At 36.7% G+C, this 17,914-nt stretch overlaps 1 protein-coding gene across 6 annotated transcripts in view; it reads left to right on the forward strand.

The window, feature by feature from the left end:
• Nucleotides 1–15,965, forward strand: part of LOC119081713 (filamin-A) — a 28,951-nt gene extending 12,986 nt beyond the window's left edge. For 4 of the 6 annotated variants that reach the window (XM_037190823.1, XM_037190824.1, XM_037190825.1 and 1 more), the window contains exons 15-31: nt 7,846–7,943; nt 8,211–8,493; nt 8,689–8,787; nt 8,849–8,980; nt 9,048–9,208; nt 9,360–9,407; nt 9,475–9,665; nt 9,849–10,069; nt 10,969–11,117; nt 11,513–11,603; nt 11,679–12,130; nt 12,189–13,848; nt 13,918–14,550; nt 14,617–15,045; nt 15,103–15,407; nt 15,470–15,649; nt 15,714–15,965. In XM_037190823.1, the coding sequence (XP_037046718.1) occupies nt 7,846–7,943; nt 8,211–8,493; nt 8,689–8,787; nt 8,849–8,980; nt 9,048–9,208; nt 9,360–9,407; nt 9,475–9,665; nt 9,849–10,069; nt 10,969–11,117; nt 11,513–11,603; nt 11,679–12,130; nt 12,189–13,848; nt 13,918–14,550; nt 14,617–15,045; nt 15,103–15,407; nt 15,470–15,649; nt 15,714–15,845 (5,264 nt within the window). In that variant the 3' untranslated portion in view covers nt 15,846–15,965. Of the gene's footprint in view, nt 1–2,355; nt 2,707–7,845; nt 7,944–8,210; nt 8,494–8,688; nt 8,788–8,848; nt 8,981–9,047; nt 9,209–9,359; nt 9,408–9,474; nt 9,666–9,848; nt 10,070–10,342; nt 10,761–10,968; nt 11,118–11,512; nt 11,604–11,678; nt 12,131–12,188; nt 13,849–13,917; nt 14,551–14,616; nt 15,046–15,102; nt 15,408–15,469; nt 15,650–15,713 lie in introns of those variants that run through there. The other 2 variants (XM_037190827.1, XM_037190828.1) reach the window with 2 other exon arrangements.
• The last annotated feature ends 1,949 nt before the right edge of the window (nt 15,966–17,914 follow it).

Consider the following 17,914-nt stretch of genomic DNA (forward strand, 5'->3'; position numbering starts at 1 on the left):
TAACAGATTTAGTCGTTATAATGACGATGCGGTTGCCGTGTATATTGGTTAATAGTTATTTATCTACCAAGATAGGTATGAAGGTATTTTTTCGCACTTGATGTCGATTGTCGATCCGAGGCGAAGCCGAGGTCGACAAGACGTCGTGTGCGAAAAAATACCGGCATACCTACCGTGGTAGATACAACGTTTTTCGCAATTTCGGGCCATAATCACCTTTCCAATGCAAAATATTACCAAAATTTCTACCAAACACATGTAAACATGAATTCATTTGAACGATCAAGCAACCTGCACTATATACACATTGCAATGTGATGTATGGAGACGCGCTAAATAAAATCAAGTAGTCAATGCTTAGTATGTACGCTTCAACAATACGTTCTGTATAGTTGTGTGACTCTGTAGCCGAATGGCTATGGTCGTTGCTTGGTGTTTGGAAGAATTTTAGTGTTGGATGTTCAAATCCTGGTCTGTGCAAAGTTTTTATTTATAAAATTTAGTCTTTCTTAAAGGTACTGAGCTATGTAGCGTGCGAAAAAAATGTGAAAAAGCCCAAGTGCGAAAAAAATAATCAAAAACGCACTGTGAAATAAATACCTTCAAAACGACATTAAATGGATGCATGGAAAGGTGATGATTATGGACCGGAATTGCGAAAAATTAGATTTATGATTAGGTCAAAAATACTTAAAAATGGTAAGGGGATTGTTGTGTAAAATGATCTTACGGAATAAGTTTGTGTAAGCAACCCTGAAAGAACTGATACTTCATTTGCAGTTTCTAAATACGACAACACAAAATATTTTGTATGAACTTACTTCAGGTCCAATCTAAAAATATTTTGTAGAAGTCGGTGAATCCAAATCAATTAAAACATACAAAAGTCTAGAGGAAATAGTCCCCGAGAACCGTAAACGCTAAACTAGTCGCCAAAAACCGTAAACGCTAATCTTTCAGAATCATTTGTTACCGACATCAACGAAAGAAATAACAGATGATCTACGATTGGATTGCAAACACTATGAAATATTTTGAGCAATTGATGTAATAGATTTGATGATTACACTCTCATATTTTTTATCAGTTTCATAAAATCCTAACACGCGAACCTTAAACTGTGAATATTTTTGCGTGTCATGGTAGAATGAACGTTAAATTTAACTATATAAATCGAGTCATGATAATACTAAACTTAAATCTAAATGCCCAGCATACCTGTAAACTGATTGTGAATATTATCTGCATACTGAAAACCGTGATCATACATACATATGCGATGTATAGGTAAAGACGTTGTCCAAGATTAATGTAACACATTCACATCCGCGTCAATGTGTTCGACAAAACCTTTCTTCAGAAAACACGCGAATTTTAATGGAATGGCAAATTGGGAAAAAAAACTTTAATGATACGCCGTGGTTGTGTTAACTGTAGGAGTACAAAAATGGAATGTCTTCTCGGCTGCACCCACATTTAACTTAATAATTTATCGTCGGTATATTTATTGAAATGATCATAAAGTTGGAATGTAACACACCAGATTCGGTTAGAATCGTGTTACTGGTGTCTACATCATCGCGAGATGTATCATTGTTTCTTTTTTACGTGAATGACTGCATTTATGAATTTACATGGCATTTGATTCCTAACTGGTTCGGACGGAGAATGAAACACTTCCTGTTTTTTGTTCAATTTTTAAAGATATGGTTTTTTACGCTATTCGCTCTGCAATTTGAGTATCTAAGTTTAATCAATCATTGCCAATTCCACTTTTAATAGTTACAACATGATTGAATCATGTTCGGTTCCACAAACAATAAATTATTTTCATTTCGAATCCTGGTTTGACCTATTACCCCAATTTCTGTTGCAAAAATAAATACGTCACGCGGACGTACTAATTTCAAACCAGCTGTAATGTTTTGCATTCTATGACCCGCACCACCTTTAACAAGAAACTTATAAAAGGCATGCTACTGTTAAGGTACACACCGTTCTTTCAAATCTGATGTTTCAGTGAAATTTTTTTCGTTACTTAAAACCTGAAACGTACCAGCGAACTGTTAATTCATTAAGTTATCTTGTTATCACTCAACACGACTTTCTTTATCTCAAAACATAAAAATAAAGCGCCAAAAACAATAGACTTTACTTTACAATTAATGCACCGACGTTAAATACACTATCACCGTCATCTTCATTTCTCCACCTTAATACGAATACGAATTCGAAACCAGTACATTCTTACAACGACAGGTAAGAAGACGAAAAAAAATGAAGAGTAGGGGGATACGTAAGCAAACCATTTGAATACTTGAGGAATTTCTTGTTGAATGTTGAACAGTCTTGATGAACATTTATTCGCGTTTAGTTCGATCGGTTCGGTTTTTTCGGTGGCACCTCGCAGCCATTTTATTTATGTGTTAAAAGAGTTCACCTTTTGGTATTTTAATGTCCAGATGACGTGACAAGTTCCGTTTAATTTTTTATCTGTGAAACTTTTATGGCATTTTTGTTGGTTTGAACTTATCCAAATAAGAAAACTGTGTGAACATTGCTTATAGGCATTTTTTAAAGTGATCATTGAATTGTTTGTGTGGTATACATGGTAATTGGATATCGGATAACATTGCTTGGATTAAAATTCGTGGTCTGCTTCAATTAACGTGAATAAAAGATCAATTGATCAGTTTTAGGATTCAGGTAAAGAAAAACCTGTTTTTATATGTCTTGCATTCACAATTCATTCAGAAAAATTTCTTGTAATACTTTTTCTTCCAATACTCTCATTACTCTCATTGGTACATCACAATGTTGTGTTGTGCAACGAAAATTTGATTTCTTTTTTTTTTTTCATTATTGGATACACACACAATTCCTGCAAAATAATGTCGATTCACAGAGAAGTAAGTTTTTCTATTCCGCGTTGTATACCTACGATTAGCAAGATCATTGACACGGCTACACGATCCATAGTTCGTTTATGTTTTACGTTTTACGTGTGATTCTTTTACCAACAGGTGAGAATATCGATATATCCATTGCTGCGAATGTGAATGGACAGGCGAGTGTTATCGTCCATTCTTTGTTACTTTTCATTCTAAATATGGCCTACGACAAAATTAACTGTTAGGAATTGGTATTACGATGATTTGAGGTCTGTTTTAGGTATAGGGACCAAGACGTGTTGGTATTTACAAATACAACGTACAGGTTTCAGTAAAAGTAAGAAATTTTTGGACATGTTTTGGAAGAAATTCTGGCGCTATTGTGCTTCTCATCTTCTCATCATCATTTGATGTTTAAAACAAGTTCCTCATATTATAAATTCAAGCACATTTACTGAACAACGTGTTCCTCTTTCAAGAATTTGTCACATTCAAGATTGATCAATTAGAAAACATCCAATCTATTAGGAGATAAGGAAAACCAATAGCGACTACCTACTCATATTACCCATCCAATATTCCTTCTATTCCATCCTGTTTCAATTCTAGATCACCTTTGGACTTGTTGTACAATCACCTACTAAATTTACCAAGTTTACAGTTATTTTTTATGATTTTCCATGCTCAATTAAGGTTCAACGTCATTTCACATATAGGCTTGGAAATTGTCTTGATTTGACTTTAATAAGATGGAAAAATGTGAGCTCGTTTTTTGACTGAGAATTACATAATTTATGAACTCGTATGCGTGCCTTTATAACTTGTGCATTCTATGCAACAGTTGCACGACCAACGATTAACGACTATTTACGATTCCGATATGTTTTGCATTGATTCGAATTATAGTTGTTATTTGTTCAACAGCATAGAAATTTTGTTGTTTGAAATGTTGAATCTCTTCCTGATTTACAACTTCCATTGAACGCGAATGGTATTTTATTTAAATTTACTGCTGTTTGTTTTGAAGCGGTAGTTTAAAATTTGTGTCTTCTACAGCACCTTAACTGTATTGGTAATTTGTTTTAAAATTAAATTTAAGTTATCGTACTGGTTACCTGCTGTGTGATATTAGAACAACGTTGAAACAATTTTACGTAAAAATATTTTTAGCAAGAATTTTGCTTGCCAATGTACAATGTATAATGATGAAGCATTGACTTTGATGAGACATTAAATACGTTTTGTTTCTTGAATACAATGATGTTATTGTTATTGTTCAATATAAGAGCATATTGTACACTTTTTGTGTATAGTCTTGATGGTTGTCTTTGATAGTTCTAACAGTTGCTCAATGACCTTGAACCAAAAACTTCAATAAAACAAAGAAAACATCGCTGTCATCAGTACGCCGATTATTTAGACAGCCTATTGAAATTTCATGGTTTCTCGATCCCAAAAGCGTAACTCCATTCTGTGAGAACAGCATCTATTATCATTATCCTAATTTTCTTGGAATATCGAAGTATTTTCTTGTCAAGCCTAGGAATTCACTTACATTTTTAAGGAAATTTGTTCAGTATTTTCAAGGAATTTCAGTGAAATTGAGGATTTTGTTTCAAAATTTTTTAAATTTTTCTAAGAATTTTCTAAGGATTTCGAAATGATTTTTTCAAATGACAATGAACTACTGCTATCTCGCAAATATTTGTAGAATCTAGGAATTATAGTGCGACCATAACCTATAATTTCCTAATTCTACGTCAACTCATAATTTATGAGTTGAAATCGTAATCTATCCAATAACTTTTGTTCTTCGCATATTGCTTTGTTGCAGAAGATAAGAGAAAAAGAAAGTTTCTAGAAAATTGCTAGTTTGCAATTGATAATGGGCATTTTCTTGATTCAATCGGTATCGGTTTCAAGTATCTTCAGTAAACTTTCCACGATTCCATTTTTTTTTCTTTCGTTTTATTTTAAGTTTTAGTCTTGAAACTACAAATACAAACTTGTTTCTATTATTCTTATGAGATTTGTGGCTAAAACCGAAACCGTACTACTCTCCACAATGTAAGCAACAGCTGTCGACGCGCATGTTTTATCCTGAACGGCTATAAAGTAACTTTAATACCGGTACATAATCGCATACAACACATGTCAATAATGTGTTTATCCGACTCACGTACAAATTGACATCAATTTAACATAATGCGAAAAGTTACACAGACCCGACCATATACACAAGGCGAACGAACACAACAAGTTAAATCAAGTATTAAACTTTATTTTCATTTTCAGTTGATACCTGTGAACTTTCTCTGCACTCACTTATTTTAGCAAATTTATTTTAAATTTCAACAATACTTAAAATTCATAAAAAACCATAAATAAATTGGCAGACAAATGGTTTATTCAAAAATGGTTAATGTTCGCTCACTTCATGGTGAATAAAAAAAAAACATTTTATTAAAGACTTTTTTCCTTGCTTGAACGACTCGTATTATGCACATTTAATGCTATAGATTTTCTAATGCCAATCAAATAATTATCATGTAAGCATCATAAAATACAACCTGTGCTCGAGCATTTATGAAATAAATTACATTTTTCATACTGTATGCTCGCTCATTACTTTCTTGTGTTATGAATTATCGGCAAATCAAAGTCATTTAAATCTGAATGATTGTATTTTTTGAATGACTCCAGGTGTTATATAGACGGAGAGATTTCCAGCCAAGCTAAATAATATTGCAATGTGAAATGAATCTGGCTTTGTAAAAATATAGTTCACACTTCTTTGTCTTACGTAAACCCTGAAGATGATGATGTAATAAAAAAAATGTATTTACTAGCGCAATAGTTCATACCTAGTTGTTAAGCTACACTCAGAAACGATTTCTAATAGATCTTGTCTAGCATTTAATTTCCTAATTATTGTCATCGATCGATTTACTTATATGTCAGAAAATTTGAACTCTCCAATGAATGTATGTAAACCTGTTTTAGTTTCATCATAATGTTATTACAATCATTATAATGCCGTCTATGGTTGCACAGAATCGTAGTTGCAACCAACATAATTAAATATGCTTGAAATTTTTAATGTATCTCTTAGTGCTGCATGCATAGTTGCCCAGTTCACGTCAAAAAAAATGTGTGCAAAACTTTCAGCAGAATGTCGTTTCCGTTTCTTTTCCAATAATAAACAATTTCCTAGAACATCAAAATCAATAAAATAGATGTATAGCAACGCATTGAAACGCATGGAAACGCATGCTCCTTCAAGTGCGTTGCGCGACCTCTGCAGTGCACACATAATGTTTACTATACATTTTATATATAAGAATGCCAGCTTGGAGTAGAGGCAAACCAATTTGATTTTTAATTATTGACACAGCGCTCAATTATAATATCAAACCCAAAGTTTATATTTTGATAGAGAATAGCTTTACGGTGCTACAGCTAGTGACAATCACAAATATCAATTCCGTTCCATATATGCCTAATTAATCAGGTACATCGATCAGTCGGTGAAACGTATGGTCGTGGAAAGTCTTTCGAAATAATTGTTAGTTCAAATGCCTTTGATAACTCTGATGTCTTTGAAATGCTAGTTGAACACATATTTTATTATAAAAATGAAAAATATTCGTCACGGCCCAGAATATCTTAAATATTCAAACTTCAAACGTACAGAGATATACAAATGATTTATCGAAAACAGAATTCATAATTTTTACTCAATCGCAACACTCATGCATTCATAATTAGCTAAACATTTTTGTCCCACTTATCCATCAAACAAACACTCCATTTTTGTGAAACTCTCGCATCAGATGGAGATGATATGCATGTATCATCATTAAATATTATTATTTTTTTCATGAATCTATCCATTGACACCCAGTAATTTATGATGTCACGCAGAGTTTTATGTAAGGATTAGGCCTGCTCTGAATCCGGGGAGTGTGGGATATTGGGCTGAATATGCGTTTTTCTGGTCCGGAAGGCTTAAATATTGGGCCCGTATCTTTTTTTAGAATTTTAAAAAATAGTTTGGGCATGGGGAGCAAGGCGTTTGTACAAATGTACGAAACCGTTGGTTAGAAGAGAGGAGAATGATGGTTCATATCTTTTTTACTCTTCTAACCAACGCTTTCGTACATTTGTACAAATGCCTCGCTCCCCATGACTAAACTATTTTTTAAAATTCTAAAAAAAGATACGGGTCTAATATTTAAGCCTTCCGGACCAGAAAAACGCATATTCAGCCCAACATCCCACACTCCCCGGATTCAGAGCAGGCCTAGTAAGGATTCATTCGTAAATGGCGTTACGTGGAAGAGGGGGAGGGTTTTTCGTTAAATATGAACAAATCTGACGAAGCCGAAAGACTGAATTTATCTGCAGAATTTAGAATTTTACTAGCCCGATTGTAGAATTTTGGAAGTTTTCATATACTTTACGGTATTTGTTAAAATTATTCACCAAATATGTGATGTATCGCCCCGTCGATTGAAGATATGATCTGAATTATGAACTTTTTTTTATACGACGTAAAACGAAAGCCTGTGCAAAAAATTGTTCTACGATTTGCGTCTAAAATAAACCGTTTTTTTATAAATTAAATTAACCCCTCTACACCTGCAGATGTAAAGAAGTAACAACGTTTTGAGCAATCGATAAAAAATAGAAATCATTGAAAATTCGAAGATTTTTATTTTGAAGGACTAGACTTTGAGAAGAACTATAATGTATAGAAAATAAACGGTACATTCTAGCGACATGCTGTAGAACAATTTTTTTGCTCAAAATTAAGAGTTGCATCGATTAAAAATCGAAAAACACAAAAGAAAAGTTTCTCGTGACTCATTCCACGTACTGTAATTTGTGAACGGTCCCTACTGGACGTGGACATGCATTTCGTCTGTTTACACTTTTTTTTATTAATTTATAGGTTCACCCTGGCACGTCGATATAATGTCATCGCCAGGCTTAACACCATTGGGTGAATCGACCCGACTCGTACCAGCACATACACCGGCGGTTTTTGAGGTAAAAAATACGGAATAACCATTAATTATATTGTTCATTAGAGTAATGGAATTTCGCGTTTTTGATTAAAAAATTTGTGAGATAGTGGTCCGGTTGCATGATATCCACAGCTCATTATCTTTTTATTTCGATGCAGGTTTGTCGAAAAATCATTAACGTAATTGCATAATTCTTGAAATGAAATTTAATCAAATTTAAATGTTTATCTGAATACCACTTAAGCTTAAAATATTGTGCACATACCTATTAACACCAATTATCATTTAGATACTGCCGCCTCCTGGATCAACCCTTAACAAGGGAGAGTGTGTAGCAAATGTTCTTGCTCCCAGCAAGAGTAAAGTCAATGCTAGAATCACCCACGAGGCGGCGAACGGTGCAATGCGAATTGAATTTGTACCGAAAGAAGTTGGCACACATATAATTGAAGCTTCAATTGGTGGTACAAAGTTAGTCGGCGGACCACTTATCGCGAAAGTTTATGATGCTGGTTTAATACAAGTAACTGATGTGAATGGCGGAGTCGTTGGACAACCATGTCAATTTAGAGGTATGTGCGTTTATTGCATGTTCATTGAGTTTTTCTTAGATTTTCTCAACATGAATCTGAATCAATTAATAAATAATGGTAACGCGATGCCTAATAAATAAATTAATGTGTTGATATAGAACGTGAAAGGCATTTTTGTCATTCTTAACTAACATTACTCTACTTCGTTTAAAATTGTAATTAATCTGTCTACAGTTGATGCAAGTGCTGCCGGTGAAGGTCAACTGGAAATTTCAATAAACGAAGGCGAGGTACCGAACCATGTTCAAGTCGTTGGTGGTGGTCGGTGCTTAGGTAATTGTAACAACACTATACCAAGAGCACGCATGAAATTCATCATAACGTTCATTTCTAGTTTCGTTTACGCCAGAGCAAGCAAAATCACATTTTATCGACATTAAATTTAACGGCGAAACAGTGAATGGTTGTCCGTTTGTTTGTGCTGTAGCCGATACAAGTAGAGTGTTGTTAAATTTATCGAATCTAGGTACGTGTTCAATGTAACAATTCTTTTGTTCTCTGAATCAACTAATTTGTGAATTTCTGTCCAATAGAATTAATACCCGTCAATAGACCAGCATCATTTCATATTAGTGTAAGTGGTGGTGGGGCTGCAGAATTAGCAGTTAGTGTACGAGGACCACAATCAGAACTTCCTGTTCGAGTTACAGGCGATGTTCACGCTGGATTTACAGCTGAATTCACCCCAACAACTGTAAGTTATGGAATGTTTAGTCAGACTTTCCCTATTGATTTCGTCAGAGTTTTACGAAGGCTGCGCCTCTGAATCTCATTAAACAGTTCTTTAGAATTTGTTTCGATCGAAGTCGATACATTTTGTAAAACAAAATTTATTCATTGCACAGGTCGGTGGACATTCCATAAACGTCGAGTATAACGGTTATCCAGTTCAGGTAAAAATTAATCAATAGAGGAACTTTGAATATGATTAGCTAATTTTGTGTTAATTTCGTTGTAAAGGGTACCCCATTCTTGGCTAAATCTTATGATGCAACAAAAGTTTCGGTTGAATCAGTAACAAAAGGTACAGTGGGAAGGCCAGTACAATTCAATGTCGATGCCGGTGAGAGTGGAGAGGGAAATCTAGAAATAACAATATCCGCGAAAGGACACAATATACCAACACAAGTACATCCGCAAGGCAATGCAAAGTGAGTGAAGTTGATAATTATGCATAATGAAATATTGCTATTATGCGAAACCACATTTATTCTAAGAAATTCAACAAATATTCGCCTGTGGTTTCTCTTTCAGCCGAATTATTGTTAAAGAAAACTTGTTTCATTGACAAGTTTTTACGGAAAAAAAAATTTAATTATTTTTTATCGACACAGGTTTGCCGTATCATTTGTACCAGCTGAACCATGCGAACACGTTATCAATGTTTCCTTTAATAAAATGCCAGTGCCCGGTTGTCCGATTTCTGTTAATATAAGTGGTGGTATGTCGGGACCACAAGTGTCATTAGGCGGACCAGGACCGGTACATCTACCCAATTCATTGGTGATAAATCATACCGGCGGCCGATTAGAAGATATTGAAGTTAATGTTGAGGGTAATTTTTGACAATTTTATTCTCTACTCGGTTTGTTCTATTTTCATTGTATCAAAGTTATAATCGGATATTTTTTTTTGGCATTTTTCTTGACAAAATTTCTTATATTTATTGTAAATACATTGAGTATTTTCCGGAGTTCTATCTTATATATGTTTTGCACGTTTAATTGGATCATAAAATTTTATTTGTTAATTTGAATTTTTCCATTAAAAATTATTGTAAAAAAATGTTTTAAATAAATCTTCACATCTCTTTCTATATCCATTACAGGGCGACGAAGACTATTGTACTAGACTTTTTATTGGACAATTTGCTTACTAATTTATTTTTTATTATTTTTACTTTTAACCAAACTATCACATTTTTTTTTCAAACTATATTACTACTCACCCAGTTTGTACTGATATTTTGGTCATAATACATAATTACTAGACACGTAGTCATTATAATTTATTACAATTTTAAATTACTGAGGATAGTACACTTCTTTCTTAACTCGGTTGAAGGGAGTTTTTTTTTATTTACATTATAACACATGGGGTTTGGGTTTACTCTCTAGATACACAATCAAATGGATGATGGAATTAAAAATTATTAAGCGATGGTAACAACGAACAGTAGTCATTTTTTAATACAAAACAACAATTCCAACATTGATTTTTAACTCTCAATAAAATCCTAAAACCAATTGATAAAAACTTTTAATTTTTCCTTTTTTGCCAAACTAATTAAATTTATTCTTATTTCTTCGATTAAAAAAAAAACAAACAAAACAAACCGCTTCGTGTCGAATAACTGCGACCGAAATTAATAAGACTTTAAGCAAAGAAAAGTTAGAGAAAACAAAAACATTTTATCTTATGACTTCTTCCACCGTTCCGGCATATACTTCGCAGGCCCTTCCGGACAATCGGTACCAGCACAAGTGTCACAAACAGCTGACGGAATTTTTAAAGCTGATTTTGTACCACGATCAGTCGGCGAACATCGTGTTAGTGTAACCGTTAAAGGTCAACCAACTGCGGGCAGTCCGTATGCAGCAAAGGTAAGCAGATTGTTTTAACATTTCACGGACGATAAGCATTCGAATAGTTTTGCTATCGGATTTTTAGCTTCATTAAATCTAAGTATTTTCGATAGATTGATGCAAAATCTTTTACTTCATTTTGTTGAACATCTTTCTGCAATGTTATGCATTATTCAGAACATATGATACGGACAGTTCTAGCTAAAAAGTAGTAATTGCTACCCACGTTACATACACTTTAGCTGGTTTTTCTCGGTTCAGTGCAAATTGCAAGGCAACACCTTTTTGATCATTTGCTCATTCCGTTCCATATTTTTTTGGGGTACACTGCTCACTTGGCTCACAGACCTCATTTGATTATTGTGGTGATCTATATCTAATTTAGCGAATAAACTTTCCCCAAACTTTAACAGGTCTATGACGTCGGAGCTATAAAAGTTAAAAACGTAAGCAACGGAACTGTTGGAAAATCAGTAACGTTTTTAGTGGAGACATCACAAGCTGGTAAATATTTGCTTTAACAGAGAAGCATTTGGACTGCACTTACTATTTGTTTACTTTTTCCTTAAATTTCTTCAGGTCCTGGAAATTTGGAAGTTACAGTTAACGGAGGTCGAGTTCCAACTTCAGCTCAGGCTCAAGGTCAACACACTTATGCCATAAGCTTTACTCCACGGGAAGCTCAAAATCACACGGTTGAACTTAGATTTAATGGTCAAGACGTCCCCGGCAGTCCATTTACATGTAAAGTGTCAGCAGCTGCAAGAATTGTTGCACCAGAACTTCTAGACAAAGTGAGCGTTGGTCGTGTGTCGGAATTTATTGTTGAATCCGATATAATGCCAGTGGTCGAGATTTTGGGTCCAGCTCGACGGAACATTCCTGCTCACATTGAATCGGTTCCGGAGGGCGGTTTTAAAGTTCAATTTGAACCGATTGATGTTGGAGATCATTCGGTTGAAGTTCGTTTGCCACAAAATGGACACGTTGAAGGAAGTCCATTTTTATTGAAATCATGGAACTCTGAGAAGGTTAGCTCGATCTATTTATGTATTGAGATCAAGAGATTAATTTCGTGTTTCTCTTCAGGTTATTGTGACGGATATTCGACCTGGAGTGGTTGGAAAGAGTGTCAGCTTCGGAATAAATGCAAGTCAAGCTGGAGCTGGTAATTTAGAAATAATCGTTGCTGTCAATGGGAAAAATGTTCCAAATTTTGTGCAGTCGGAAGGAAACGCACGATTTAAAGTGAATTTTAAACCGACGGAAGCGGCAAACCATTCACTATCCGTTCGATTTAACGGACTGGCCGTTCCAGGATCACCGTTCTCTTGTCATATTGCTCCAGCTCCAGTGTCTTTGTCCAAAGCTACGGCTTCTGGGGAAGCGCTAAGACAAGCCGCAATAAACTGCGATAACATTTTTGAACTAGATGGTTTCGATACCGTGGAACCACAAGTTTACGTCACCTCTCCGTCTGGTGATAATGTTCCGTGCAGATTGTCTTTACGAGACGATGTGTACATCGCTACATTCAGACCGTTAACAGTTGGACGTCATTTGATCAGCACAACGGCAAACGATCAACACATCATCGGGTCACCATTCTCTTGCAACGTGTTTGATGTTTCTAGAGTATCAATATCTGGATTAGAACAACATCACGGACCAACATCACTTGGTGTTCCAGTTACCTTTAGCGTGGACGCTGCTGGTGCTGGAGAAGGAACTCTTGAGCTTGTTGTTTCAACCGCAACATCAACAGTGAAAGCGGAAGTGGTTGCTTGCGCTCGTGGACTCTATGATGTTACATTTGTCCCACAAACATGCGAGCCACATTTTGTAAATATCACATTCAACGACGTACCTGTCGATTCTTCTCCATTCAAGATCGACGTTCAACAAAGTACTCAACACATGCAAGTCGGTAGCGTTGGAATATTGGAGAATATAAGTGACGATCAACTAATCGAAATTGTTGGCCCCGATAACAAGCAAGTGTCATACAGTATTCAACGTCAAATAGCAGAGTTCCGCACGAACCAAGTTGGCACTTACACTATTCGATTCGTTGATCGGGAAACCAGAACATTGGTTGGAACTCGTACTTTTAACGTTTTTGATCCGTCACTCGTAAAGCTCGTTGAAGTTGGTGAAGCCCACTGCAACAGACCGGCCTCAATTACATTGTCAGTTTATGATGCTGGGCAAGGAACTCTCACATCATTGGTTCGATCCGGAGGTGTTGAAGTGCCACATTCGATTAAGGGACCATCAAAGAACGGTACTTGGGAAATTGTTTACCATCCGACCAGAATCGCTCCCCACAAGATCAATATTTTGTACAATGGAGTTCCCATTTCAAATAAGCCAATCGAAATCAATGTCCTTCCTCCAGTTTCGTCTAAAGAAATTACTGTGAGTGGACTGGGACTGTATCAAGCACGCGTCGGCAAGACAACATCGTTTTCGATTGATACAAATGGAAAACCAGGTCGAGAATTTGATGTTGTTGTGTCTGGACCTGGTGGTGAAGCGCTACCCGTTCGATGTTACCAAACCAAAGGTGGTCATTTACAAGCCGAGTTTACCATTACAAAAGTCGGACAGTGTTTGGTTGAGGTTCTACATCAATCAAAACATTTGCCTGGCAGTCCATTTACTTGTGAGTCCTTTGATCCGTCCAAAGTAATTCTACAAGGTTTGCCCAGAGGACAACTCGCCGTTCATAGTCCGGTCTCATTCATTCGTAAGTGCTAAGCGAGTCTTTGAGCTCATTGAATCTTTTAATATTAATTTGGTTTACGACAATTTGTAGTTAACTCTTCGGAAGCTGGCCAAGGCGAAATTGAAATCCAAACAAAATCACCGTCCGGTCAGAATCTTCCGGTTAAAGTGACCGAAAACAGTGACGGCAACTATCACGTCGAGTTCATACCAAACATTCCAGGCCAATACAAAACTTCAATCCATTATGGAGGCGAGCCCATTTCGAACTCACCACTCATAAATGTTGTATCTACCGCTGCAGTTCCGAAACTTGATGCAAGAGCATCTGGCAATGGATTGGAATATGCACAGCGTGGAAAAGAATCATCGTTCGTTGTTTATTGTCCAACAACGCCCAATGTTCAAATTGAAAGAATCGATGAACGTGGCGAAAGAATAGAGCCGAAAATCCGTTCGCTGGGAAATAATGAATGGAAAGTAACGTACACAATTGTGTCGGTTGGCAAATATGAAATTCGAGCCAGTTGCCCGAATCGTGGACCATTGCCTGGGTCGCCATGGAACATTTCCAGTTTGGATGCAAACAAAATCGTACCTGTCGGGGGATGGGGATCCAATTTGGACAATGAAGGTCGATTGGTGTTACCCGTTCGATACACTTTCGATACATCACAAGCTGGTCCGGGAGAATTACTTTGTACCGTTGACGGCAGAGAGCTTGGTTAGTACTTTTGGTCGTAATGTCATTTTAACTTGAATCTTAATAAAGTTTTTCGTTTTCCATTAGTGGTGGATAAGCAACCTGATGGAAAATCTCGTTTGATCATATCATCCGATGGTCTGTCATCAGGTGAACACAATTTCGATTTGACTTGGAGTGGAATTCCAATATCTCAAAGCCCTCGAAGTGCTTTTGTTTCATCGACTCAGACATCAGAAAAAGTTGTGCTTAGTGGTCGTGGTCTAGCGGCAGCACAAGTGGGTGATGTTGCTCACTTTACCATCGACGCAACTCAAGCTCCGAATGGAAGACCCGAAGTCATATTGCACTATCAAGATAACGTGACTGTACCGGTCAGTTTATCACAACAGAGACCAAACGAAGCAATTTGGCTGGCCTCCTACACACCACCGAAAGCTGCCGGAGGTCCACTTAATTTGTCTGTTAAATGGAATGGGCGCTTGGTTAAGGGATGTCCGTTGGCCGTTGTTGTTGGTGAGTCTATCAAAATATACAAAAATGCAAAATTCATTACCGATCTCTCTCTGTCAGGCTCATCCGTTGATGCATCAAAAGTGTTATGTTCTGGTGAAGGTCTTCGAAATGGTGTTGTTGGTCGCGAGATTCGCTCCTGGATCGATACACGACGAGCTGGCCCTGGAGAGCTCACTGCACATTGTACAGGACCACGGAAAGTCGCCTACTGTGAACTGTATGATCACGGCGATGCAACATTCACCTTGAATATCAAACCCCAAGAACCTGGAAAACATGCTCTCACTATAAAGTATGGTGGTCAACACGTTCCTGGCTCACCATTCGGATTAAAAGTTGCTGGAGCCCCAGATGCTAGCAAGGTAAGAGCGTTGTAGCTGGTTTCCAAATCTGCGCTAGATCTCAAACGATGTCATAACATTAGGTTCGAGTGTATGGCCCCGGAATCGAGCATGGAGTTCTGGCCACTTTCCAATCGAGATTTATCTGTGACACACGTGGAGCAGGCGCTGGTCAACTAACTGTACGAGTTCGAGGACCTAAAGGTGCCTTCCGTGTCGAAATGCAACGAGAAAGTCAAAAGGATCGTACCATTCTTTGCAAGGTATTTACGACGTGCCGTCAATGCAGTTAAAGATTTTGAGATTAACCAATATTCAATCAAACAGTACGATCCAACCGAACCTGGTGACTATCGCGTCGAAGTGAAATGGGCCGGTGAACTTGTACCAGGCTCACCATTCCCAGTCATGATATTCGATACAGAGGAAGAGCTACGCAGATACATTCAAGGAATATAGACGAGCCAATGAAAATGTTGGTGGCAAATACTTATTTACGTATCTAGACATAACATTTATTATTGATAGCATTAAATATGGTATATGGTTGTGTCAGCGGAATTAGTTAGCAACTAAAAACAAAACGAACATCTACTTCAGTAACAACGAATTCTATTTTCATGAATTTGAATTGGGAAATCAGTGTCTCACTTTTCCTTTGATAATATATTTTGAAATAACAAAAATAAATTTATTTTTATTAAAATTTCGTCTTTGCAATTACATCCGTGCGTTACGTGACGTCACAATGAATCACACGTGAACTGTTGTTAGCAACCCTATCCCTATCACTGATTCCATAATGTGTGTATTACACACTGTGGAATGTCTGGAAAAGAAACATTTTTCAAATCTTTCAAAATTTAAACTAAGACAGCAAGAGGGTAATCAATTTTTCACATATTTGAACAACGATTCCTATATTAATAACCTGCTTCAAAATTTATTTGTAACTCGATCAAAGGCCTCCTACACCTTCTAGAATCTCCTAAAACTCCTAATATTTCAGAAATCCTCGTAAAATCTCCTAAACCTCATAAAAGCCCAAAAATGAGACTTCGAAAATTTTCTGAAATTATTATAAATAAGGATCAAAAGATCAATACATTCAGTGGATGAGCAAAATATCATAAAACGAGCCGTCAGAACAGTCGGAGCGTTTGCTTGAGCCCCGTACAAACCCGTATATCTATTGTGTACGTGACCCTAGTGCGTCTGTCCGTAAGCCTATTGCGCCGGTTAATGTAGTTAAAGTAAAATTATTATGAAATATGTATATAGGAAACGATGAAGTTCTAGTTGAATAAAAACGCCAACCGATTCCATAAAATGAACAATTATTTATTTGATTCACAGTGATGTGAAATACAAGTGTTGTCCTTTCTACGTTTCGCCCACGACTATTTACATTTAACCTCGTTGTTTGAGAGAACGATGAGCATCATCGTTCGACATCTGATTGACATACTCGCCCTACCGATTATACGGTAACTCGTTCCCACACAACCCCCCTTAACAAAACATTTGCCCTCAAATGTTCAGATTTTCGGACTTTCGGCAATCCACTGCGCTCTCATGAACTCGGACCATCATTGATTCGCCCATCTTTGACTCGACCATCTTTGCCTCGACCATCTTTGACTCGACCATCTTTGACTCGACCATCTTTGACTCGACCATCGTTGATTCGACCATCATTGCTTCGACCATCATTGATTCGACCATCATTGCTTCGACCATCATTGATTCGACCATCATTGATTCGACCATCATTGATTCGACCATCATTAATTCGACCATCATTGATTCGACCATCATTGATTCGACCATCATTGATTCGACCACTCTTGACTTCGATCCAAATTCGCTCGGTTTTATTTCAATTCGTAGCAGTTTAGCATTCCATTTCGCTGACACGCCTAATATTTGTCTAACAGTGCATGTACGTTCGATCCGTTTATTGCTCTTCTCACCCAATGTATGAAACACACTCGAACGATCGTCTGCTGTACTGATGTGTGTGCTGCGTCTATTGTCTCTGAACAAACCACGCGCTCGTGACAAAAGCCTTCTCGAACGTTCTCCTTCGTATCTTTTTTCGTCTTTTCACTTTGCGTTGTATGAATTTTCAGGTACTATAACACTGAGTTATCCACTTTACTGTTCAATTCGTTCTTCTTTACTTTTTATTTAGCATGGAGGCAACGTTTCCACCTAAATTCTTTACGTCTTTTGTTCAGCGTGAAAACACCGTTTCACCTGAACTCTTTGCACAAATTTTTGAGTCTGGCTTTACTTTCCGCAACGTAATTATGTTTTTCCGCTTTTCAACACTTATATTCCATACTGATCACTGGCCGGTTGAGCCCCCATATAGGAAACGATGAAGTTCTAGTTGAATAAAAACGCCAACCGATTCCATAAAATGAACAATTATTTATTTGATTCACAGTGATGTGAAATACAAGTGTTGTCCTTTCTACGTTTCGCCCACGACTATTTACATTTAACCTCGTTGTTTGAGAGAA

Source organism: Bradysia coprophila, unplaced genomic scaffold (genome assembly GCF_014529535.1).
Source record: "Bradysia coprophila strain Holo2 unplaced genomic scaffold, BU_Bcop_v1 contig_358, whole genome shotgun sequence".
NCBI lineage: Eukaryota > Metazoa > Arthropoda > Insecta > Diptera > Sciaridae > Bradysia > Bradysia coprophila.